Source organism: Tinamus guttatus, unplaced genomic scaffold (genome assembly GCF_059628265.1).
Source record: "Tinamus guttatus ecotype Peru unplaced genomic scaffold, ASM5962826v1 Tinamus_guttatus_pri_ptg000473l, whole genome shotgun sequence".
NCBI lineage: Eukaryota > Metazoa > Chordata > Aves > Tinamiformes > Tinamidae > Tinamus > Tinamus guttatus.
The window spans coordinates 1111578-1138049 of NW_028289007.1; the positions used below are offsets into that span (position 1 = coordinate 1111578).

Consider the following 26472-nt stretch of genomic DNA (forward strand, 5'->3'; position numbering starts at 1 on the left):
TCCATCTGTAACACCTTAAAGAAATAGATACAGAGGAAGGTGGCATACCTTTCCTAGAAATGCTTTGGGGAAAGGAGGAAAACGGAGAAAAGAGGGTATTCAGAGGTAAGCATATTTAAGCACAATAAACTGATTTTCCCAGTTCTAGAAAATATCAGCAGAGGCGGCTGGCAATGACTTAGAGAAACAGCCGAATTAAGGAACTTAGAAGTAACTGCTGGAGAAGCTTCTTCTTTTAAAGTAATAATAAAATAAGTTTTCATAGACAAGGTTCCTGCACCTCAGTTTGTACTGCTAGTTTTTGATTCGACTACACGTCAACCACTACTTGTCCAAACCTGTGAGAAGTGTCAGTTGAAATCTATGCAACGCACAGATCCATGGTGGGCAAACACGTGGAGAGCTGCTTCACACACTCGTAGCTGGGCTGACTTATTCTGGTAACGGTCAATGTTAGCCAGAACTCAACACTGCAGTAGCACATCAGGTACAGTATATGAACAATTCATATGTAACCTACTATAAGAGTCTTGCCCACGTCTTCTAAACTGAAGACTTGTACAACACTGAAATTTTTTATTAAAATGCATGCTAAAATTTGCTTTGTGGCTGCTCAACACAGCCCATTTCTTATTGCCTGATCTTGTGAACCATTGAAATTCCTACTACTGGAGACTACTTGACTGTCCTCTTGTTTTTCATTGTCATATTCAGGTGCATAAAGTGTTTGATTATTTTGTTCTCATCTTGAGCTGACCACACTCAACGAGCAGGTCTACAATGGTATATTTAAGGATGGCCTGCTGCAATCCCATTCTTCCCTATTTCCATTTTCCCACTCCATCAACTGTGCCAGCACTAAAACAAACCTGACTCCACAGCAAGACAGCTAATCCAAGGTTAAGCTCTCTAAATGAGCTCACTCCACGGCCAGGGACCACTAATGCGAGACAGGCAACAAAAGCAACAAATCATCAGGAATGACAGGATTGTGGCAGTCCTTAGTTCAAACTGTCATGGTAACATCAAGCTTCTTTATGCTACTAAAAATATATTATCATCTCTTGCCCACATCAAAAAGTTTACCACATGCTATTATTCAGCAGTCACTCCCAGGAAATTTTGCTGCTTCATTATCATAGCTACAGAGCTTCTCTTTTCATCATTTACATGATATTTCCTGTAAGAGGTTTGTATCTAAATTTACAAAACAGATAAAAGTATTTAGGAAAATGCTGCCTTGTAAATACAGCACTGTCCTTTGTATGCCTCTAGATCACTTGTTCAATTAAAGTTACAAAAATGAATAAGTAGCAAACAATGATTTGCACAGCATCACCAGCATTTCAACAGGGAGACTGTAGAAGGTTGCGCGACATTCTCATTTGTTCAAGGAAAAAAACAAAACAAAACAAACAAAAAAACCCCAGCACATTATACCAGGACAAACTTGATAAAGTTATTCCTAGAAGTTAAAATTAAGTGTGGAATGTATTGAGGAGGTTAAATAGATAGGATATAATTTATCTTTTTCTTTTCCTAATATCATTTGCATTTCAAGATGCTGTCTGTTACAGCTACAGGAAAACAAATAATGTCAAGCAATACTAAAAAAAATAATGTTTTCTTAAGCTAAAGCACAATTCAAATTCTTTCTACTACAACAGTGCTATCAGTTTCGGGAAGAAATCTGAATGCAATTTAACCAAGGTAAAAACAGAAGCCACTTTTCAGTTTAATGTAAAAGTTGAAAGTAAGCAACAACTCAGATTTACACTTGTAAGGAATTACTATTTTTATAATTTTCTTTAATCTTTAATCAAATGTGTTTAATGGCAGTCTTTGAGGGAGAAAAAGGGTACTTTAAACTTATATAGCTGCGAAGCAAATCCTGCCAATATATCATCCTCATATTACATAAAACATGCATTTTATCTAACTGACTAAAAGCAGAGATGTTGCTTTTGATGGTGTTTCTAGTAACAGAGAGCAGAGGGTCAGTCAGTCTTACCTGCATACTAAGCATGACTATAATGAACATTCCAAATTGTAAGACAAAACAAAACACACCCATGTTCAGTGCACAACACATTAAACCAGATGAAACACTCTATCGTTTGCTGCTGCTGCTTTGATAACACTGTGGCTAACACTGGCAAGAAGAAAGTCCAAAACTTAAAACCCTTCTGTATTAGCAGAGCTGCCATGGAAAGGACCCACTTTAGAAAAAACAAACTGTTCAATGTAACCATGAAATTCCTGTAATGTGCTTCCCTAGCATCGCTTCATAAAATTCATGCAGAAGAACTCACTGAAGAGATTGGTTCCCATTTAGCACCAATATCTATGTTTAACCATTACGTTAAACCATTTTAGCCATGTCTATATTACATCTTCATACAGACCTTTGCTGACAGCTTTGTTGGCATACATTTCAAGACACTTTACGATCATAAAGATGACTACCATGTGTCCTTAAATCCTGTGAAGATTACAGTACATTATTTATTTTTTTTTCAGTTTTTCTTCTGACATCATCCTCAAGGAGGAAATTCAATCCTAGTTTTTCTCCAGATTTCCTTCCACCACTTCCTTTATTCTTAATCCCTTTGCCTACTACTACACAGGATATGAAAATCCTACATTTATAAACACAGGATACATTATTTCTTTTAGTCAGATATCTGACTTAAATGATTTTGCAGTCCTATCTTCCGTCACGACTCAGAGGGAAGGCACCCACTATCAGCGTAAGCTTTTCCTCCTTCCTTCCTCCTTCCTTCTCCTTTCCTTCCTTCTATGAGCTAGGCTTGAGTTGCAAAGTTGTGAGCCTGTTCTTATTGCAGCCCAATCAAAATTGAGATAGAAAAATCTTACAATGTCAAGTTGTTAATTTTCTCTGAAAACAGCCAGTATGTCTTATCATGCTGTCCTGGTTAACATTTCTTCAAAGAACTCTGCCTTCTACTCCCATTTTTCGGCTTTATATTGGGGTTTTGTAGCTTTCCAAAGTTTGTTTTTCTTGAAAATTGACCCTACCATTGGCAAAGCTAAAGCCATTTGCAACTTCAGCTCCTGCATATGGGAAGAATTATCCAATTTTCCCTCTACTATTAAATGGTTTATTAGTTTTTGAGAAGTTGGAGTTGTACATGGGTTGGCTACAGACCTTCTTTGTGGGGTTAACTGTGTTCTAGTAGCTGCTTAATTTGACATCCTTTCCTTATCCCACTATTAAATTACTCAACTCAAATACTGGAGCATCTATCACTAGAGTAGGATAGTATGCTTGGGAATACTATCAAAGTCCGACAGCAATTGTCTGATGCTTAAAATTGCTGTAAGATACACAAAACATCAATATCAGTTTTTTGTTGATTCCCATCTATTTTTCAAGTCATAATTAATGTTTTACAAACAACAATATCACCACCATCACCTATGTATCACATGGCTTTATTTGTGTCTGAATGTCTTCCTTTTGTAAATGAGTCCTTGCCATTGAAATTCATCTCCTCTAAGGATTTGGAGATTATTAAATCAATAGATTACTACAAACCTGTGAAGTTTTGCTATTGTAAACAATCATATACAAGCTTTCATGCTCTCAATAACATTATGACAAATGATAGCGATATTGTCACAGTATTTGAATTTAGAACAATTAATTTTTCCTTTCAACAATAATACATTTTTCTCCATAGCATAGTTAAGTTTAAAGCTATTTAAGACTGAAAATGTCTAGTATCACTTTTAGATGCAAGAAACACATGTACTATTAAAATCACGGAATCTTCTACCACAACATTACTCATGCCTATTATAATCTAAAGATATCATTAGCACAGTAGCAACATCATCCATTAATACTATTTACTATCGTCAAACAAGACAGAAGTAGCAATTGGCTAAAATTACAGCTGCCCCTACCTAGAAACAGAGACACAAAAGATCTGAAGAAACTGACACCAGATCAAATGAGCGTTTTTAAGCAAAGCCACAATTGCAATTCTTTTGTCGGATAGGAATAACATGGAGCCAAAGAGAAAAGGAGTTAGCAGTGTTGCATGCAGATTACTTATGTGACAGGTCCCTCAACTTATGCAAAGTCAGCATAAAGGTGAAATAGTAACTGGAAAGTTGAACATCTGTATAACAAAGGGACTATGTAGAAAATATTCAGCTAGCGTACCTTGGGCAACACATCTTGGATCATGTAGAAGAGGCTCACATTTCTATAGCAGTGTAGCTCAGTGCTACTCCCCAGTATTTTGAAGAATAATTCCGAATTTTTAATAATATTTGAGTATAATTCAGGATGTTATATTTAATAACATATTAAATGCTCCCCCTGTGCGAGGGGAGTAAGTTCCCTCACACAAGCTCTGCTCTACTCTCTGCAGCACACAATCCAGAACCACTTTTGTCTTGGAGTAGAACTGCCTGCCTCTACTGAACTCTAGCGAACAACAAAGAAAATTTAAATCTCTAACAATGAGGAGAGATCAATATCACATAGGATTCACTCAAGAAAGAGGCTCGAGGAAGGTTCAATATGATCTCCAACACCTGCAGATTGCTTTTGTCTTCCTATTTTTCTTAAGAGAAAAAACCTGAAAGAAGCAGTATCATACGATCTTGCAGGTTCAGATAGTGGCCAATATCTCACTGAACTATGGGAAGAGGAAAGAACTAATTTCATACAACTTGAAGTAGAGCCACAATAAATAGCAAGTTTCATACGAAAGAAACATTAATCAAAAATTTAGGAATTCATCCCTTTCCCTCGAGGAGAAGAACGCCACGCTCATCCAACCTGCCTCAAGCTGTCCTTTTTCTTTCTAAAGATAACCAGTACAACTGCAGCACCACCTTGGTAAAAATCCTAGACCAAATGAATAAATTCATAGCCACAAGAAAAAAGAAAAAAAAAAAAAAAAGCACAAACTACATACTAATGATCCTAATTGTTGAAGATGAGAAGAAACATACTGTGCTACTAAAATAGTCTGTCTCTTCACCTATCTCCACATGGAAATCTATTTTAGAAATATGTCTATTGTGCACTGCTATTATAAAATGTACCTACATATTCTAAGATGTTGACCATAATACTGCCTGCTCCAATCAACTAGCAATTCATTTCTATCTCTAGGACAAACCTGCTTTTCTGAAGTGCATCTGAGAAAACAAGTGTATTGCTGCTATATGGTTAAGAATTAGAGTGAATTTTCTCTTTTGACATTCCAATTTTTTCTTCAATTTGAATGGAAAGAACAGCAAAAATAAATACATTTTATGAATTGTAAACCTCTCATATGTTTGGAAAACAGTAATAGCTGCAAATATTCTACTCTGTGAAAGAGAATTTCCAACTTCCCATTTACGCATGGTAGAATATCTTGGGAATCTTCTCATATCCCAATTTTTTCCCACCACAAAAACTATTCTCATATTTTAGTTTATTATTTTTCCAAGAGGCCCAAACTGTCTTTCAACACAAACACACACCAGTTCCAAAAACCAGACATAACACAAACCTGCACAGTATACAGACATCAAACTTTTTATGATCTCTCAGATCATCTCCAGAACAACCCTTCAGTCATCTCCCACTCAACAACAGAAGGGAGGTTGCAGAACCACCAAGGGAAGCTGGAAAGAAACTAGTTGTGTAGCGCAGGGCGGATATTCAAAAACCTACTTTATTTCACAGAGACCAGAGAACTGAGCCCAAGGGTTTCAGTTCTGCCCACATGAAAAATATTCTTCTTGCCACTTCTAATCCTCATTATAAGTCAACCCTAATGTGCTCAGGATCACTTTTATGTGCATACATTTTGAAGATGTACTTTCTCCTTTTAACAGACAACATGCAGAGGAAAAGGTATGCATTAGGTTGGAAATAAGAAAAAATATATTTCACATTTTGTTAATTCAAAAATTCAGTCCCTCTCCTCACCCTTGGCACCTTCTTAAAACATGCCACATATTGTAACACTTCTTTGGCTCCCATGGTTCTGAATTATTTTGTTGACAGCAGTGTACATCACCATAGGCTTTGGGGTAGCCAGCCTCTGCTAGCAGTCGCTAAGAAAGCACCCTAAATCATTAGCTCAGTTTAAAGCCCATTGCTTCTTCCATCAAGGAGATTAATTTTTTCTCAGAATACAGAAAGCATTTCCTCCACTGAGAGACGTAAATGTATTTTTATCATTTATAGTGGAACAAAAGTGGTAAAAACCACCACAAGATACAAATTAATGGCATGGAAAGCAGCAGAAAGCCATGCTGAGTCACTTTGTTTTGAGTGAGAATATACAGTAGATGAAAGACTGGCTTTCATGGGGCAAGAAGAATTTTGGTCTCTGAAAAAGAACATAATCAATATACTGCTACGATAAAGCATGGTCCAAAATCTCAAACAAATTTATGTATGTACACACACACACACACATATGCACACATGCACACTCACATATATATACACACATATATAAATAATTATATACATATGCATATATAAAAATCAACTATTGAAAATACAAGTAAGTTTTACTATGCTTACTTTTCCCCAATAGAGTGATAGTAATGCTTTTTATGATAAAGGGGATTTGTTCTTTTCAGAAGGAGCTCAGTATGAGGACCTAAGAAAATATGCCTTGGTTCCTTCAAGTATAAGAATCGTCTCAAAGAGAAACACAAAAGTATGTCACTTTTCCTTAGCCTTAGAGGGAAGCACCCTTTTACTGAAAGAAGGTGAGAAAGCTCATGTTTGTAACAGATCAGCACCGTCTTTTAAAGGTGACGAGCACTCCCTGTACCTACCTCTAAAAGAAGCAGAAAAAAAAAATCAACATTTCTTAAAAAGTATTCCTCCATTCTTAGAAATAATATTACTAAAGATAAAGTAGTTTAACAGTAAAAATATTTTTAATGAAAAAGATATAAAATGTATGTTAATGTATTAACTTGAATTTTATAATGTTGTCATGGTAAGCTGACTCCTTCTACTGCATTATTAATTATATTTCAGAAAACTCCTGGAAATGTAAATCAAAGACTTGCATACAAATACTTACTGCAGGTATCAGTAACTTTTTAACTTCTTCAACAGCTCTCTTCAGCTTTATTTCTGCTCTGTTTTGAGCATCCTCCACAGTGATAAGTACATGTAAATCTTCATTCAGGTGTTCCCAGTTGGGCTTGCCTCGGTTCTGTTCTTCCTAATAAATAAAGAAATGAATAAATAAACAAATATGGAAATGATGAGGCTTTGCTACAATCCGTATCAGACGAACAAAAACAGCAGACAAACTCCAATCTATGAAGAGTATGAGTTCCATTTTCAGTAGGAAATGGAAAAAGGCTTCCAGATATTGTGGAGATAGAGTGTTTTATTTTATTGTGTTATTTAAAGGCTTCAAAATATCTTTTACTAAATGTTTCTGGAAGTTTGTAGGTATGTTTTGAAGTCTCATTCTTTTTTAGAATAACTGCTATATCAGTGATTTCTTAGAGTATCTTCTCCCACAGAACACAGCTACAAGAACAAGACTACCAAGTACTACAGAAACACTGCTTTTTTTTGAGCCATTCAGAGATTTAAGAGATAAAACACTTTTTGGTTAAGCAACATCATATTTTCAAGAGAAATGAAATGGCCACAAATGCAGAAATTCCACAAGAATTGCTCTAAAGTGACGGAGACCAACAACCCTTTCGTGTTAAAGAACATGGAGGTTTGTTCATTTCAAATACCTCAAGGAAAAATCTTCAAAACTAACCACCAAGAGAGGAATGTTAGTTCTGATTTTTCAAAATGGAGCTAGATACTAGATACACTGAATGAAAGCAAGAGAGGTGACAAAGCTTTCATAAAGGGCACGATATACTACTTAAAAATGTCCCCATTACACAGGTACCCTCCTGCAGCTGTGGCATTAACAACCCCAAAGATAGGTCTTAACATAACTCAAGAGACAAGCAGAGCAAGTGTTAAAAAGCATTTTAAAAAGTGACTAAAATTTGGGTTTTAGTAAACAGATGAAGCTGTATTTAAGTAGCACACTCATTCTTTCAGAAATGAGATGATAAACAAGAGACAAGACACTTTCTACCTCCATTTATATTAAACAATGAGTAAAGCTGCGTAAGTTTTCCATAAACATATCTGAAAAACAATTAAGGGTAAAAGCTCTGGAAAAAATAAACACTTCAGTAAAGGGAAAAGCTTATTACTATAACCTTTGAATACAAGTAAAGACCCACATAAAGAGAAATGCCTCTAAAACTGTTGTCTTAATTTTTATAAATGTGAAATGTGGTAAGCCCGAACCACCTAACCACCTATCTTATAGGAGGCTCCTTTGGTACATCTCATATTTTCAGCTTAAGACAAGATAATTTAATTGTCAATATGCCTTTTTCCCAGAATTTAATTAAGATTCTTCCAGGAAATCACACACACACACACAGAGGAAATACCGAAAGATTTAAGGGCAACCAATACATGAAGTACTTCATATTCGCAAATACCAGAGGGAGCACTGTTTCTCACAAAGTTCTCTAATTCAGCTTTTTTAAGTCTGAAATGTTTTGTGCAATAGGCAAGGATAAAAAATGAAGAAAAAAAAAAAGGAATCATGAAAGGTATATGGAAAATTTATCTGAAGGAATCAGTACTTGGAAAGAAATTTCTTTTTACTGTTGTGCACACACACTAGCCCAAGAGTACAACCTGAAAATGAAAGCAATTATTTCTTCTGACACACACTATCAGCAAACGCGAGTCTTAGGAACAGCACCATTTAAACTAGTCCTAAAGACATTATCTCAGGTAACTTTCTAAACAATGCTGGCTTTAAAAAAATATAGCTGTGAATTTCAGAAGCTTGGAGAATAAAAGAAAAAATAACTTCCATTTATAAAACAGAATCTGACACAGAAAGTGTAGCTGAGTTATAATGTGCTCTCTGCTGTAATTTAAGCTTCGATAGAAATACCTACCACAGGCATTTGCAGCTTATTTCACTCAATCATGATCAAAACTGCACCATTACTATTTAAACATTTCCTTTTTTTTTTTTTTTAATCCTAAGCAGGAGTGAGTGATTTTCTTTTACGATAACAACAACTGTTTTAATATGAGGTGGTACAAAGTATTATTTTAAATGCATGAAAAGAAATCAGATCACGTTCCTAAACCCACCGAGGGTAGAGCAAAGAACATGCTGCAGGTCCTTACCCGTTTTGCAAGCCGACATGCAGGTGAATAAGGAAAGGTGCTGGTTAACTAACACCAGATACATGATACATGCGCCTCAGCACCCTGAAAACCTGCCAGAGCAAGAAGGACAGAGGACAAGGAAAGCTGTCTCCAAATAAAACGGCCAGTTGTACTCCTGAAAAGGAGGGGGTGTCTAAATGCAGCTCCTGCTGCCTCCAGTCTGGCGGGCAGAGAGCTGCCGCGTGCCCGGCCGCCTCCACTCCCGCCGTGCCCTCGCAATGGGAATAACACACTGCAAAGGCTGTGGAAAAGAGGGCTCCACCGAGCAGTTTTGATGTGTGCTGTTTATGTGGGGTTTTTTGGTTGTCTAAATTGAGGTAGTCTCTCTCTCTGCAATTACACTAATCTCAAAATTTTAAAAGTCTGACTGCAAGTACAGATTCAAATCATTCTGTTCCACATTTTGGGTTTTATTTTTCTTATTTATTTTTTAATTCTATTTTTATTTTAAGTCACATGCAATCACCACACAGATGATACCGCACATTTCTTGTTGACAGAAAAAATATACACCCCTTTATTTTTCAGCATCAAATACTGCATGTAATGTTAATAATCACATGAACCGTCTGGTCAGACCTCACAGTCATGCAAATATTTATCTGCAAGATAACTACATCATGACAGGCACTTCTCCTCTTCTGTGTTCATGACATGCTGTAATATTTTAATGAAAGACTTACTGCTACAATTTCTTAACTCAGAGAAAGCTGAGAGCCAAAGTAGAGAAGAATGGAAGTCCATACAATATGTTTTTGGGAAAAAGGAAAAGGCCAAAAAATAGAAGAAATAGATTACAAATTTCTTGTGTCTTAGTATTTGGGCTTACAATTTCTCCACCAACTCCCATAAGGAATAAGGCTGTTTTCTCTATGTATTTTTTTTTTTTAAAGGAACTTCATATGGGCTTACTAAAAAAAGCTAGTGAAAAGTTATACCAGTATATTTATTTTTACCAAAAGCAGGCAATACAAATATCTGCTAGGTCATTTATTTCAACATGAAATTGGATGCAAAACACATTATGGGGCTAGGCTGATGGGAGAAAAGAAAATAATCTGCCCCCTCTTGCAGTTAAGGGCTGCAATCTCTTACGCTGCTTCTTTTCCTCCTAAAGTCTGAAAACACAGTTTGGGAAACGTATTTCCTTCCAAGTGAAATCATTATTTAAGCGCTGCTACACCTCTGGCAACTCAGCCAGGTTGCCAGGTATAGCTAGAAAAAAAATCTGTGGGAGCAGCAGCGACCGCCCTGCTGGTTACTGTCGGACAGAATGCGCTGGAAAGCGGGGCAGGAAGGGCGCACAAGTCAAAGCAGCAGACCACAAAACTGAAAAAGAGAAAAAAAGCCCAGCAAAAAATTAAATTTAATTGCCTATATTCAAAAGTACATAATATACACAAATGGTGGTTTACAGCATGAAGTTTTGCAGTATCCCAGAGATGGCTTATGCAAGAATTATACAAGATAAATGGATGCAGTGAAGATGCAGGAAATTACTGAGTAAAATGATTTATGCCACAACCTTGGGGAACAACAGTATTAGAAAAGCTTAATTACAACCAAACTATCTTGTCTGCTAAATTAAAGAACATTAGAGCAATATAACTGGCAGATGAAATTTCACTGTGCTTCTTACTTGGCAGAAATTTCAGAATCCTTAAATATGGTCTAATTCTGTAAACAGATTTTTCTTTCATTCAGTTGCCGGTGTACATACAACAATTATCCCCAGGGCATATATAAAGTAAAGAACTTGATAAAACTATTCTACTTTTACCCCATCATTAAGGTTATTAGATCAAGTAGTAGAAATTCATTCTTTCTACAACTACTTGAAATCCAATGGCATAAAATATTATTATGAAAAAATGCCTCTGCTACCGACTCAGGAAGAGACAGCACTATCATGACACACGACAGGTGATGGAAAACGCAGAAGAGCATTCCCTCAACTACAGGGATGATGTTATGCCTCTGCTCTATCCTTCCACTTATTTTTAAAGAACTTTAAACCCAGGGGAAAGAAGTGCCCATTTGTCAAGCTTAGTCGAAACTGTTCAAAAGGCACAAAACTGAGAAGGTGAAAGGGAAATGCATTTTGAGGGTCATGATTACAGAAGCATTTCACCAAGAAATACAACAAGGTTTGAGATCTTCCTATTAAAAAAAAAAAAAAAAAAAAAAAAAAAGATTATCCTAGGATATATAGAAAACCCTATAATCATTCATAGCCACTTTTCAGAGTCAAAATGGAGGACATAATATGGGAGGGAAAAAGATACTGCTACTTAATAAAATTACTAAAATATATTCCGTCTTATAAAGCATGCTATAGGTACATTAAAATTGGCAGTAGTTCTAGGGGAAGGTTTCTGTTTCCCAATTCAAACAGATTCAAAGTTTTAAAAATACTTAATACTTAAACTTGTTTTTTAAAAAAATAAAATAAAATAAAATTTACAAAAATGTTAAGATATTGATTTAGAGAAACTTTGAAATGAATGTTAAATTTAACTAACAAGCAATAAATCAGAAAAAAACACTCCGGGCAAATTGCAGTCCTGCCTTAGTTTAAATATCTTTGAATAAGAGTTAATATATTGCAGCAATGCCACACTGATAAGGCTGAATGAGTCATTTAGAGGAAAAACTTTACTCATCCACTCTTAAGGGACTGCACCTTATTTAACAACCTTTTGTCGGCACAGCTCAGCTGGCCAGTGCAAGCCAGGAGACCCTCAGGAGGCTCCTCGTTCTGCAGTGTTACTCCCAGCTCGCCAGGGCCCTTGCTGAACTGCAGTGCTGAACACTGGGACTGCTCCTTCCTACAGGACTTAATTCCTACGTTTTCACTTGCACCATTTTTCATCGTTGTCTTTAATGCTGCCGGGTTTGTGGCCAGGCTACCGGCCTCCAGAAGCTCCCTCTCCCTCAGCCCTGCAGGGGTTTTTTCGCCTCCAGCATAGAAGTGCATCATTTTAAAAAGACTTGAGTTGACTCAGAACAGAACCAAGTCAACTCACTGATGACATTTCCCACCCCTGCTCTTTGGGCAAGTGAATTGAATAAGATCATGGAAAAGGAACAGTACCAACACAAAGTCAATAGTATAAAGGAGGAAGAGCTTGGTGAGGGACCAACTTTTAGCAGTAACCACTTAAAGACAGGCTTATAAAGTCCTGTGAAAGAAACTGTTTCTAAGTGAAATCTAACTACGTATGGATCAGGGATGGAACGCAAAGTGTTTATTAGCTGACTTGAAAAGTTGTTCATGCAAGAACTGGATACTATATACTACCCTGCACTACTAATAATTATTAATACAAAATTGGCAGTAATCAGATACAGTTTTTGATTCTTGTCAGGGAAACTGAGTAAGTGCTGACAGCATTTACAAAAATCAATCCAAAAAGCTACACACCCCTCCACACCACTGCATTTACACATGTATTCATGTGATATGGTCCTGACATTAATATTTCTCTAAGTTGTTACTTTAAAAGTAGCCTACACACAAAATAAGATGCTTATCTAAGTAGCAACTTTTTTTTAGCAGAGGTTTTTATCAGATGAAACTCCAAGACAGCCCTAGAAAAAAAAAAAAAAGTTTAAAATGATGCACTAATTACAGTATCTGTTTGAACAACAGAAGTAATTTTATAACATGAAGCATTGGAACACACTGATTGTGCTGAACCCCTGCTGATAAACTGCTTTAATTGTGCAGTTACAGTCAGGCAAATTAGCATAGACTTTTGCTCCTACTGAGCTTCTAATGGTGGCAGTTCACAGGCAGAAAGCTGCTGAAAAAACAACGTGACAAAAGAGGGGCTGAAGGAGCAGCGCTTCGTCAGGGAGAACGCTGTAGCTTAGCTCACATTTTTAAAAGTTATTGAAGTTCTCCTCTTAGTTTCTTCTACAAAAGCAACACTCAGTTGTTTACCTTAATGCAGACACATACTACCTCCTCCTTATGTGAATGTCAAGTAAGTTAATGTGATTCAGTGTGTCTTTAATTACCCCTTATTATTGTCTACTAGGGCCCCTTCAAGCCGATTCTGGATGAAAAAGCTGTGTTTTCTACTTGGCAAAAAACTAGCCTGTTGCTGTCATACCTTGTGTCACACACACACAGCCCTGTAAGCACCCAGAAAGAATACTTGGAAAAAAGGCATGGCCTAAAACAATCCCATGCATAAATGCACTGAAGGAGACTCCGCACTAGGCTGCCTGGAGGCTCAGCGGGCACCACGCTCAGCAACCTTCAAACCCAGTGCACTGGCCAAGTTCAGAGCTGCCCCTGGCTCGGAGGGGATCCCTACCTACACAAAATGCCCCCTAGATCTTTCCCAAGCTGTGGCTTCTCACCGCAAGGGGTGACCCAAAGCAGCTGCTCTGCTCACGGGAGAAGCAGCCACGGACAAGGATTGCTCCCCTTAGGGCCTGCAGGCACCGCTGGCTCAGCCACACGGCCCCCGCTACTGTCCACATGAAGGGGGGATGAAAAGGTTCAAGCATAGCATGGCAATGAAAAGAAAGCTTTCCTAGGTATTTTTAGATGCCGCCCAGTTGTAGATCAGCTTCAGCTAAACCTGAAGACTCCAAAACAACACTTTCGGTCAGGAAAAGTAGACACTCGTTCCCAGTTAATTTAGGACTCGGCTGGTTATTGACAATAAGACCCTTACGCAGCAACTATCCAGGTGCTTCCCAGAAGCTACAGCTAGTTTTAGCTGTGCATTTGTTGTCCACTTGCACATACAAATATCACACAACACAGGAGTGGGATGTATCTGTTATAGAAGCGAGTGCAATCGTCACTACCTGAAGTGTAACTACCCCCTCAGAGGAGCTGGCTATTCATTTCTGAATTGCCAACTCTGAATTACAGGTAAGGGTTTTAACATTTTAACTTTACTAATATTCTTAAAGCAGTGAACTCAAAAGGATTTTATTCCAACACAGAAAAGGAGATAAACAGTACAAGGCACCTTCGTAATACCATAACTATTTTCACATATTGACTACCACGAATGTAATGATGACAATAAAGGAATATCAAATTCCCTTGATAAGTATATTCTTTCAAACATTCTGAAATCAGGAAATACAGATAGTCCTTTTATTATAATTTACTAATGAAATCCAGTCATTAGTAGTCACTAATGAGACTAACAGTTCATGCATTTGGAGCTTCTCTTTAAAATAACCTGCATCTGCTCTAACATCACTTCTGCACAAGCTCTAGCTAGCCCTAGTTTATGCATGCTATTGACCAGCATGAAGCCAATGCTGCCACTCAACTTTAAGGTCAGAAAGGCAAACAAATATAAGTACCTTTCATTTACTTTAATACCAAGCAACACTGCTATAACATGCACTTTTATACACATACTAAGGAAACTACTCAGTTTATAAAGTCTTAATATATTTTAAAAGTTTTATTTTACTGATCATTAACTGGATGTTAAAACACAAAAACCTCCAGAACTTGCAATATAATACTGGTTTTCCCCTCTCACCCTAAGGAGGGTAGAATTAACAGCAGATACTAGATTTACTCTTAAAGTATATACCAATTCTTGTTGTATCTCAGTTTTATTAAGCATTACTCAGGCAATACTAAAATTTAGTTTACCATTTGTATTTCTAATCAAGAGGAATATTTGAGCACCTCAAGCTTCTAGTCTTGGTGCAGGAGATTTTCTGCGAAGGGCTGTTTCTTAGTTACTCCGTCTCTATTTGAAGGTATCTAATTTGGAGAATTATTGCCACAATGTTCCTGGAAAAGCTTATGACAAAATCTAGACCAAAATTAATTTTCTTTTAAAAAAAGTGTTAAGCTTTGTTTTGATGCTTCTAAGCGCTAAACTATCACACTGACTGAAAAATCTCTGCTTAACTTTTAAATATGCTGCTGTCAGTCAGCTTACCAAGGTGCCTAGAACTGCGCATGCTGACAAGCAAAACAGTCTCAATTAAACTCAAAACCCAATGCCTACTTTTCATCTTGTATTCTCACACTAGAAGAGTTAAAAGCAGTAACATCTGAAAGGCCTTCATCCGATACACTTTCTAAAACTAACCCAAGGCACAGCTGCAAAAGAAGTTGCAACCACACAGACATCCAGTATAACCGGTCCAGGTGCCAGGAAGGCTTGTTCAGGAAATTACAATCAACATCCGAGTGCCTCCCTAGCCAAAAATGCATCAATGTTGCCATCTTGGTGTTAAGAGTGTCCTAACATCAGACCAAAGACCTACATAACCAGCCACTTCCCCCCTTCCAAGGAGAGGGCAGATTCCTGGCCAAGAGATGAGAAAATCCAGGCCCAGCAGCGCAGGGGCTGCGGGAAGCACCTGCTGCCGAGGGCTAAAGGAAGCTGCCAGCAGGGCCCTGCTCTTTCATCTAGGACTCTGGGGCTTTTTGCAATATTGACTGATTGGGTAAAACATAAACAGCACTTTGAACACAATCTTTACTTTCAGCTCCAGGCTGGGGCTGTCTTTATCCACGCATATGAAGTTGTACTTTCATCTGTGCAATGAACACGTCGCGTGGAAAGAGTCCCCTCACGAGCACCTATGGCTTCATGATTAGGGAACTTGCGTGGAGCAGCAGGGCTAGGCCTCTGCTGCATTTCCAAATAACTACTCCGTTATTTAAAGAAAAGCGCTACTACTACTCCCCATGTGTATTTAAGAGAAAAGAGCAAGTCAGCTAGTTACTTGCCTAGTTCTCTGGCCCACACTATATAGTCTCCCGAGTATTTCTCTAGGGACATTTGGACAGTTTGAAAGGTCTGTTCTCAACTCCAATTTGGACCCTGTGATTTACAGCACATTGAGGCAGAACACTGCAACCATCAATTGCTTCCCAGTAGTTGTAAAATTAAAAATAATCAACATGATCAACTTGTAACAACCTAAGTACACTTTTATAAATTTTTGAAGCACTCCTTTTGAAGCATCATGATCTAACATTCACTAACAACTACCCCAGATCATGATGACATTTGCCCTTACTGAACTTTGGCTCTTTGTGTTTCTCTAATCCATGCTGCATCTCCCCTTTTCCTCCTTGGATTTGACTGGTGCTTTGGTTGTTTGTGTAACAAATCTGGTCACTGCATGATGGCTTTGCTCCTCAATGCTTTATTCTCAATGCTAAATTGACAAGTTGCCTCAATTAATTCTCAGCCAAACAAGTCAGCTCCAACTCTCCTACGAGGCCAGCATGACCAAACAACCTTCAAACTATACAACATAAAACTGCATTTTTCAGCTGCTATTCATGCATTCTAAGCATGAATTTCTGCATTTTTTACTCATTCACATTAAAATTCTAAGAAACAGATTAAGTGATATTAATTACATTAATTCATGTATAATTTGTTAAATTTGATTTTTTTTTATTAATTTAAAAGTGAATCACTGACTATTTTTACCTCAGGGTAAATTTGCAGAACTGTTAGAGAAGAAAAGTAGGAGAGAGAAACATGGAAAAAAATGAAACTGCCAGGCAATCTTTTGGAGCTGTCAGAACAGAGATACATCCACCCTGCACTTCATGCCAACGTAACATATCCGTGTTCTACCTTCCTTACTTAAATTTGCCCATCGCTTCCAGCATTCAGTTACCAAACCTCACCTTTAAAAATCCAACCACTTTGCTTTTGCTGTCTCCTTGAAGATAAAACACTGCAGAAAGAAGAGGCAGCTATTAAAAAGAACAAAAAATACCCCCTCCCCCCAAAAAAAACCCCGCAAACATTTAGCTACCAATCTGACAGCTTCTCAAGTCTCTTGAATCAACAGATATTCCTCTACACTCTGCATTAATCGCAGCAAGGGATTACAGTGCAAAGACAGCTTTATAAAATAACAATAGTCCTTAGAAGCAAATCACGAGTTGACATAACAAAATAATTAGGGGCTTTTTGAAAAGAACTATTTTTTTTTCCCCAGTTTCTCATACGTACTCATACCATTTACAATAAAGAGCTGACTATCTGATTATTCACTTCCTTAATGCCTTTAGGAACCATCTTAACATTCAGTAAAAAAAAAAAATGAAATTGCACTGACTCTGAATGTTCTGCTGAAAATACTTTCATTCAACTGTAGAAGATCCTGATTTTTAACAGGAACTCAAACTGTACATTTTAACATAGTATCAGTGTTTCAAGCAAATTGAAAAGCAAAATCCCACCTTTTAGCATGTCTCAGATACGGTCATAACCTCTACACAGAATTACTTCCAGAACTGCCAGAGCTAGACTTAGGAAATCAGCAAGAAAACAAACAAACAAAAAACCCCACCCGCTACAGATTAGCAGCTCTGATATGCACACAAATTTTCAAGTGATCCCTGTCCAAGAACATAAACAGTTGCTACTGTTACTTCACAATGAATGATTTCGGCAAAATGCGATGCGCTTTATTTTAGGACATTATGATCTTTAGGTTTTCACTATTTCTATATATCAAAAGCACAAAAAGACATGATGGGAATCAAGAGAGAGATATCTATATAGCAACTGAGCTTCCAATAACTCCCGGTTGCTATTTATCAAATTATCATACATTTCTATCTCTGTGCTTAAAACTACAAATAAACTGTTTGCCCAATAAAACTTCAAAATTACAGAAAAGATTAAACAGATGTTATCTGCCTTCTTTCCTTAGATCAGGCGGGGTGCGGTAGGAGGAGAAGGAGGGTTGGAAAGTATAGAGAAAGGAGAGTCACTACGTCTTTAATATTTCAACTTGTGTCACTTTGCCAGTAACACTTTACTGTCTGGCTACAAGAACGGCAGCCTATCCCTGAAAAAGCAAAGCCTCTTTACTGGCAAGGCAAGGTTGACGTGACTGGGATTCAGGTTTTGGGCTAAAGCTCTGCTATCTTACGCATTTATCCTGAACACAAAATGCTATTCCCAAGTAGTACAAGTCATCAAAACTAATAGTTACCAAAGAACATGAGCAGTCAGATTGGGAAAAAAATGAGGCGGGGGAGATACTTCACAGGTCAGCACATTTCAAGCGTGAGCTGAAATGCTGTGCAGAATTCAGTCCTTAATTAGAGGGGAAAAAAAAAAAAAAAAGTAACAGTAAGGTATGATTATAACTTACATATTTCTTATTTCAACTCCCAGCATCAATATACCTTGAAGAAACCCTCAAAGTGCCAATGCAGGTAAACACCAGCTTGAATAATAAATTAATAAACTCAACTCCCTCTTATGGCAACAAGAATATATTATGATGCAAACCATAAACCAAACTTGTCCATAAATGATTCCTTAACTGAACACTGCCAGCTTTAGAGAGTGAGAAATAAGCTCTTCCAATTCCAAGGCATGTCGAGCATTCCCCTGGAGAAGGGCTTCTTCTGGAGAACACAGGTCAACACACAGCCCAACAGTGCCTCGCTACAACCAAGAGGAGCAGTTTCATTTCCTCCTCCTTCCTAATGGGTTTCTGCACCAGCTGCAGCTCTGACTACACCCTTCCCGGAACCTGTTCAACAGAGCTGACGGCTTCTGCTGTCAGACTCCCTTCCAGCCTGCTCAGCGCGCTGGACAGGCTCCGTGACACGTCCCAGAGGAGCAGACTAAGCACAAAGCAGGGCGCAGGAACACCCATCTCCTGCAAGGCAGCAGCCACGAGGCCGGTCCCCAGCGGGTGGCAGGGCCGGCCCTGCTGCCCTCCTGCACAGCATCGGCAGCGCAAGGCGTGCGCAAGCCAGCCCCATCCTTGTCCTTGGGAGGCCTCACTGCATCTCCAGGGCCACCTCTGCAGACACGTTGCACCTTATCAGTATCCCAGAAGTCAAATCTTCAGTAATATATAAACTGTTTTATAAATGTTAAGTATTCTGAGAGCTCTGCTCCCAGCCACCTCAAGTTAGGCAATCAACATTTTCAGGTCCAACTGTTGAACTTCAGTTGCTCATTTGGGAAAGGAGCCTACCATACACCCCATTTATTTAAATAAGGGTGTCTCAAAGAAAATGAAATTAGCCACCCATAGCATAGTGATAAGCTCCACAGAAAATTACATTTATACAAATGTTCCTCATCACCAGCAGCCTTAATTATGGCATCTTCTAATTTACATTTAGAACCTCCACATTCTTCTTTAAAAAAAATAAAAAATAAAAAGGTTAACTTCACTGAGGACATCAGTTGGGTTTTGTGGTCCCTCTTTTCTTACACTCTAGCAGCATTAATAGCTACCCTATAATGTAACACCTTTTTAGAAAATAACTCTTTTCTAATCGCTTACAAGTGCTTTCTAGTAAATGGAGTGTTAATTCTAACTTCTGGCTATCCGCACTCTCTCATTTCTTCACACAGTGATTTCTTATACAGTAGTAAGTTTATCATTTGCAAGTTTAAGAAAATAAAATAAAATAAAAAAATAAAATAAAAGAGAGCCTTGCATTTTGGCTTAGCAAGTGATGTGACCGGAGGCAACTCCGCAGGGAGCTCGGTCCACAAAAATTAACTTATTCCAGAGAATACAGAAAACACTGCCTGGATTTGTTACTTGAGCACAGAACTAACAGCAATGGTAACTAACGAATCACATTAAAACCAAGTGCTTTGGAGAATTCGGAATAGTCTCAAAATAATCTCTGCACACAAACACACACAAACTCGCCATACACTTACAACTGAAACATATACATAGTCTGTCACAATACTGTCTTACGAAAACTGCTGCCTTTAATTCTTGCTATAATTGTACAGGATTCAGCATGCACATTAGCACCTAGACACCTCAAATTGTGTACACTGTATCACTCCTCCTTTACAGCCAATTTCATGCTCTAGCTTTATTGATCATGACTGAGGGGTCAGATGAGGGGTATCACACGTGTCACGCTTTCTCAAATCCAGATTAAAATGCAGTGGCAGTCATGCTGGTAAAGACCTCAGCTAAATGTCAGCTTGGCCTTGGGCTTAAAATGCTCCCAACATACCAGAGAAAGCTCTGTCATGGCAAAGAGATGATCTATCTTGAGGATTTTAGTCCCACGTACCTCTCTGGTAAAACCAGTCCAGTAGCAAAACAGTGTAAACCAGTAAGTCAGCTCATGGTTCCTGTCAGCAATATTATGCTAGTGATTTAAAGGAACAAGAATATTATAGCCTGTCAGTGCTCCTAGCTCTTTCCATTATTCTGGCCCACCAGTGAATCTGTCCTAAGTTCTGAAATTTTTTGTTTTCTCCGCTGGCTGAGACAAAGATCACATAATTTGCAGTTTGTTTAGAAAAACTACAAAGTATTATTAGCCCTTTGTTTAGTATTGTGCAAGTCTTTTAAAATAAAAACTTATGGAAATATTCCATAGGTAAAAATTACAAAGTGGGTATTATTGATATGACATTTCCATAATGGAATAAATGATGACAAATTATTTCAGACTACTAATTTTTTAACTTGAAAACAAAACGAAATAGTATCAATATTTATTGCATGAACATAAGAAAAAGTAAAAACAACTCATAATTTAAGTTCAAAGTCAAATATACACTAACATTTTTAGGGTATACATATACACTTGCCCTTAGGATAAAATGTCTAGGTGTGCATCCTTCAAGATCAGGACCTACATACTGCTTCAAACTATAAATGTAACATTTTACATTTTTATTAGCAAGTAGAAAAGGGGAGATGAAAAAACAACCAGTTTCCTAACTAGATAGGTTTCAAGAAAGTTCTTTGCAAAGCACTCAAGAAAGGGGATGATCATTAAGAATATTAGCATGTTATTGGTCATTAATATTCTCCATGTTACAATTGTATACAGCCAACAAAAAACATCCTTTAAGTACTAGCTGGTACATTTTCATCTTCACAGTACATTGCAGCCATCTGAATTCATCCAAATGTGCTACAAATTGACTTAATTACTTCCAAATAGAAGAAAGAGGCCCAAAATATTAACAAATTCTAGCTCATCCCATAAATCATCTCTGATATTTCACAGAACTAAGCCCCAATCCATATTTTTACCACTCAGCTTTCCACTTCTCAATTAGCATCCATCTTATAGCATTTGTGGTCTGCTACAAATCAGAAGAAATCAGAAAAAAATCTGCTTTCTTTCAAATGTTTGTATCTTTAAAAAAGAAAATTAAACACAGCAGAAAGTTTTAGTGGTGGAGCAAGCACTTATTTCAAGTCTGTACATTCCACATTTTATGTGTTTAGTAAGTGAGCTGGGGAACCCACTGAATTTACTGTCCAAAGATGTAAGCAGCATCATATCCCGAGCATATCCGTAATCCATAGCCACCCAGCTGATCAATTCAAGAATAACCACTGCATTTTGCCTACAGCCAGTAGATCCACAGCAGTTTAAGTCCTTCTAGAGTACGGGCTAGTGGTCCCACCTTGATTTACCCACTTCACGGTACTCAAGAACAGTAGAGAAAGGTTCTAGCTTTAGTTTTCTGCTGGTTTAGCACCTGAAGCAGCTCATGAATGTCACACAAGTCACCAAGGCCTTTCACAAGGACATTCAAACCACCAGTCACTTGCCAGAGGACAGGAGGAAAGCATGCCTAGCCAAGCACGGGCCTAGCCAAGCACGGGCCTAGCCAAGCACGGGCCTAGCCATGGCCGGCGCCCTGGCCTAGCCCTACTCAGCACCAGCAGCATTGACCAGAATTGTCTTGAGAACAGTCCTGGAATCGCAGTCCGAAACACTTCAAGGAGTCAAATTCCATGAGGAGCAGGAGCACTCAGCGGCTCACTGATTTTTAAGACTTCAACAATACAGATGTAGAGCTCCTTCCTGCATCTCTTACTACAGCCCTCAGAAAAGAGCCAAACAACTGCCTGTTTTTTTTTTTTTTTTTTTTTTTTTTAAGAACTCAAGTGGTGTCTTTAGGAGTGAGGTCACTCAACATGAGCTCTCAGGAATGTCCCCAGCATAGGAATAATTACAGGTTTAGATCCAATACATAAGAGGTTGTTGAATTCCTCAAAGCGGCAGTGATGAAGAACTGATTTGAAACACTAGCAGCTGGAGGTAGGAAATACTAGCCACTGTTTTTTTTTTTTTTTTTTTTTTTTTTTTTAAAAGGAAATCAGTATGTTGATTCACTCAAAATAATTTACACTTTGAAGATAAGTTTCAATGAGAGAACTTTTAACAAGTGTTATCAAAACCCCTTACTAATAATAAGCTTACCTATTTTTATACCAAGTAGATATTGCACAATGTGTAGCCAGTCACAGTAAAAGCCTAAATGTATTTTTCTTCACATACAAAGGAAATACACTGTTTGGGAAGGGAGGGTTGAGGTTCTTTTTCAACCAGGGTCTCCTCAAATTGTAGATGACTCACAAAAACTTACTGCAATGTTTACAAGAAGTAAAACATTTACTTGCCTCTACCTCCAAAACTGCTGGATCATGGCTGTCTCTGCTCTTAAAGGAGACCTGAAAAGCAAAAAAAATATTGGGCTTGTGCCCTACTTTGCTTCTTTAAGATGCTTTAAGATGTTTGAAAGAGGCACGAAGGGTTGGAATTAGGGTCTTTTTTTTTTCTTTTTTTTTAAATCCTGTGATGACCATAATTTATTCCTTCTTGTTCACACTTGAGACTCGAGGCCTAAGAGGGCATAATATAAGATCTAGTTAAACAAAAACAATCCAAGAATCAAGAAAGGCTGTGTCACAGAAAAGGAAATAACTTCAATTTTCTTTATTTTTTCTCAAGTTCTACTTCAGTGAAGGACCATAATTCTGGAAAGAGAAGTTGTACTGCATACTCCTCCACTATACTCACTGGTGTTTTGAATGCAATTTTATGAATTAACATTATACAACCTCTTAAAAAAGAGATTTAAAAATCAATTAGCCCCCTAGAAATTCTGAAAATATCATATTTTAAATCTGTAAGATGAAAATCCTTTTCTGCCTTTCTTTTTACGTAGCAAAATAGCAAAAAGTGCAAGCTAAGTTTTTAGAAGCCTGTTACAAAAGGATTCCAAAATCTTAAGGGGAAATACACATAAGTTGGCTAACTAGCAAATGGAGCCTGGCATGATGTTATCATTCACTACTGGTCTGCTTTTAAAAGACAGGATGTATATAACACTGTAACAATGCAGTCATCCAGACATAAAAGCTTTTTTAAAAATTTTTCTAAAAATAAAATAAAAGCAAAACAACAACAACAAAATAAACACAACACCACATCTTTCATGTGATAACACAATGTTAATTAAAAAAAAAACAAAGTGTGAAAGGGGATTAATAGCCAAATTCACAGTGGCTGCAAAAAGGATTGCTTTGTGCAACTAGCTACCCTAGCGACTGTTGGGGCTTCCACAGCAGATCCAACGCAAGGAGGCAGATGGGATGAGAGGAAGTCAAGGCAGGAATGCTTTCCTCATTAGCCTGGCTACATGAACAAGCATGATGTTTTACCAGGTTGTAGACAGTTATCCATATTGATGTTCTTCAAAAGAAACAAATCCTGATTTTTCTTAAAATGAACTTTTCTTAGGGGGAAAATATTAAGATGTGTGTAGCTACCCTTACACATGTCTGCCATTGACAATGCTAGTTTACTTTAGGCAGAATTGGACAACTATCAAGAATCCATTAGAAAAACACTCCAAATCCCCTCTCTATTCATTCCACCCACACATTAAAATGTATGAGAGGAAGAGAATGAAGCCTAGCCCCCCCCACATACTTTTTTTTTATTATTACTTTTATTTAAATGTGGAAGTTTGAAATGTTGCTTATAAAACAAGCAAAGAAAATCAAGGTGCCTAAAAGATTAAAATATAAAATGTAAAGTACATTAAAAATATGCATCTATGTAAAATTTAAAAAGTCATTATGTTGTCAGTTTTATTTAAAATTAAATAAGCTATACTCAACTATCACAGGGTTGTAGCCCATGTTTTAAGTTAAGTCAAATCAGTGAACTGGTGGAAGTTTACCATCGGTACACATTTGGGGTATGATGAGCTAAAATGATAAACCAGAATTAGACAGTCTAACCAGCCTTCTCGGACAAAAGGGTATTTTATTTAATTATACAGGAACACTCGGTGCAAAAGTTACACTTTGGCAAGCATTTCTTTGAGGGCCAGCACTGACTTCAGCAGGCTACTTGCTCAACCTGAAATTCTCCCAATAGCAACCTAAACGAAACAGAGCATATTCACTCCAGCTCTGTTCCCCACTTTAGCCGCCTGTCTAAGTCCAACAATTGCAACTGCTCGGGGAGTTGATTCAAGAAACTCACAAAATCAGGCTTAGGAGGAGGTACAGAAAACAGTGGGAACCTAAGTCCAACTGTTTTTAGGGATAACTGGCAAAAAGATTAATCTAAACAGTGCTGTGCCACTCACAGAAAACTTTCCATATTTTTTGAAGAGAAAACATGTTTTGCCCTTCGAGGACTCCTGTTGTGATTAGCTTACAGACTTAGAAACTATTTTGCTCAAGCGCATGCAAGCTTCTTCAATCCCACCTAATATAAGGGAAGGGAAAATGCAAGTAAAAATTCTTTGAATTTGATTCTGATTCAAGAGCAGCTGCAACTATTTCAGTATCCATTATACCACCAGCTTAAAATCTATCTATCTCCATGTGGAGGGAGATATAGATGTTCATATTGTATTATGGTCACTTTAAGATTACTTAACAAATAAACTATACCAACATATGTTATTTTTAATAATATTTTTAATACCACTTTTATAGTGCAACACCTCCTACCTGTGCAACTATATAACTTGTTACCTCCCCTACCTGTGCAAATATTTTACTCAGAAGAACTAAATGCAGAAGGCTGTAAATCCTGCAAATAAACTAGGGAAATTCTAAGTAGTTCTTGATTTCGGCTGTGATCTCACAGCTGCTCATTTTGGATTTTAGTCTTCAACAACCATCACAAAAATTAGAGCTGCACCAAGCAGATGACCAAACAGCATTTCTGATGAAACGATCAGCACAACAGGGTGTTTATGACAGGGAGAGACAAAAAACAGTGAAATCTGCCAATACTGAGTTAACTCCTTAGAACAGGGGGCTGCGGGGTGGGAATGAACAAGTGCAGAGAGTTTAATACCAAATTAGATACTAAATCTAGCTGTTTTAAGGAATCTTAGAATGACAGTTTGTTTTCTAATGAGAAGTGTCATTTAGGGATGAAATACTGGAGGCTTATATACAAGAAGGTTTTGCAAACACTCATTAGTATCTTGATATGCTCTACGCAGGAAGCAGCAGCAAAATGCCCCGGCAGGCCCCCTCGCGCACGTAAACCACGGCCCATTCGCGCAGAGGCTAAAGCTGCGCGATACCTGCACCACAAAGAGGAATCCCAGCTAGAAGCTGGGGAGCAGGCAAAGCGGGGCTAAAAGACTTCACAGAAAAACTGAAAGTTAAATCAAAGTACAAGTTCCACTGTCACTGCTTTAACCACACAGCTTTCCTCTGCAGTAATACATAATAATTCAGAAGAAATTAAGTCTTCTGCTATAATGTAACCTTCAATAGGATACAAATCTTAGATGATATAGTCAGAGCTCTTCCTAAAAACCTGAGCCTCATATCATCTTTACCAAGAGCTGTGAAAATTTTTGTTTTCACACAGTAGATCAGAAACCAAAGCTCATACCTGACCTATGTGAGACTATTACTCAAAAGAATGTCATAAAAACTGAATTTAAATTACAGCAATACATAACTCTACGTTGCGGAAAACACGCATATCAAAAAGGTTGTTGTGCTACCAGTTTTTTTTTGCTTGAATCTGGTAAAAGGTAGAACAGAAAAATACCGTAATAAATTGCTATTGAGCATAGATTGAAATTAACAGTCAGATAAAGCACTTGCCTCAAACAAAACAAAGTCCCACAAATCACCTTTACCAGCAAAATGCATGCAGCTCTTACTGCTAAACCCTGTCTAATCGCCCTCCCACACCTGATACAACTAACATCTGTTCCTTATTAGTAGAATACGTATTATTATAACTGTTCAACAAACTACAATAATACTTTGCAAGAGCCAGGACAAAGTTTTAAGCGCAATCTCCTATTTAGCCAAGTGTGCACAGTACAAGAACAGGGCTCCCCTTGATTTCCTTCCTGTTCTAGACCCAGTGCTCCTCACAGGCAGAGACACACGCC

General features: G+C 37.7%; 1 protein-coding gene across 8 annotated transcripts in view; it reads right to left on the minus strand.

Moving 5' to 3' along the window:
• QKI (QKI, KH domain containing RNA binding) overlaps window positions 1-26472 on the minus strand; it is a 137128-nt gene that overhangs the window by 33949 nt on the left and 76707 nt on the right. For 5 of the 8 annotated variants that reach the window (XM_010214012.2, XM_010214086.2, XM_010214156.2 and 2 more), the window contains exons 4-5: window positions 22703-22753; window positions 7083-7226 (exon numbers count right to left, since the gene is read on the minus strand). In XM_010214012.2, coding sequence (XP_010212314.1) covers window positions 7083-7226; window positions 22703-22753 — 195 coding nt within the window. The remainder of the gene's footprint in view (window positions 1-7082; window positions 7227-22702; window positions 22754-26472) is intronic. The other 3 variants (XM_010214228.2, XM_010214410.2, XM_010214484.2) reach the window with 1 other exon arrangement.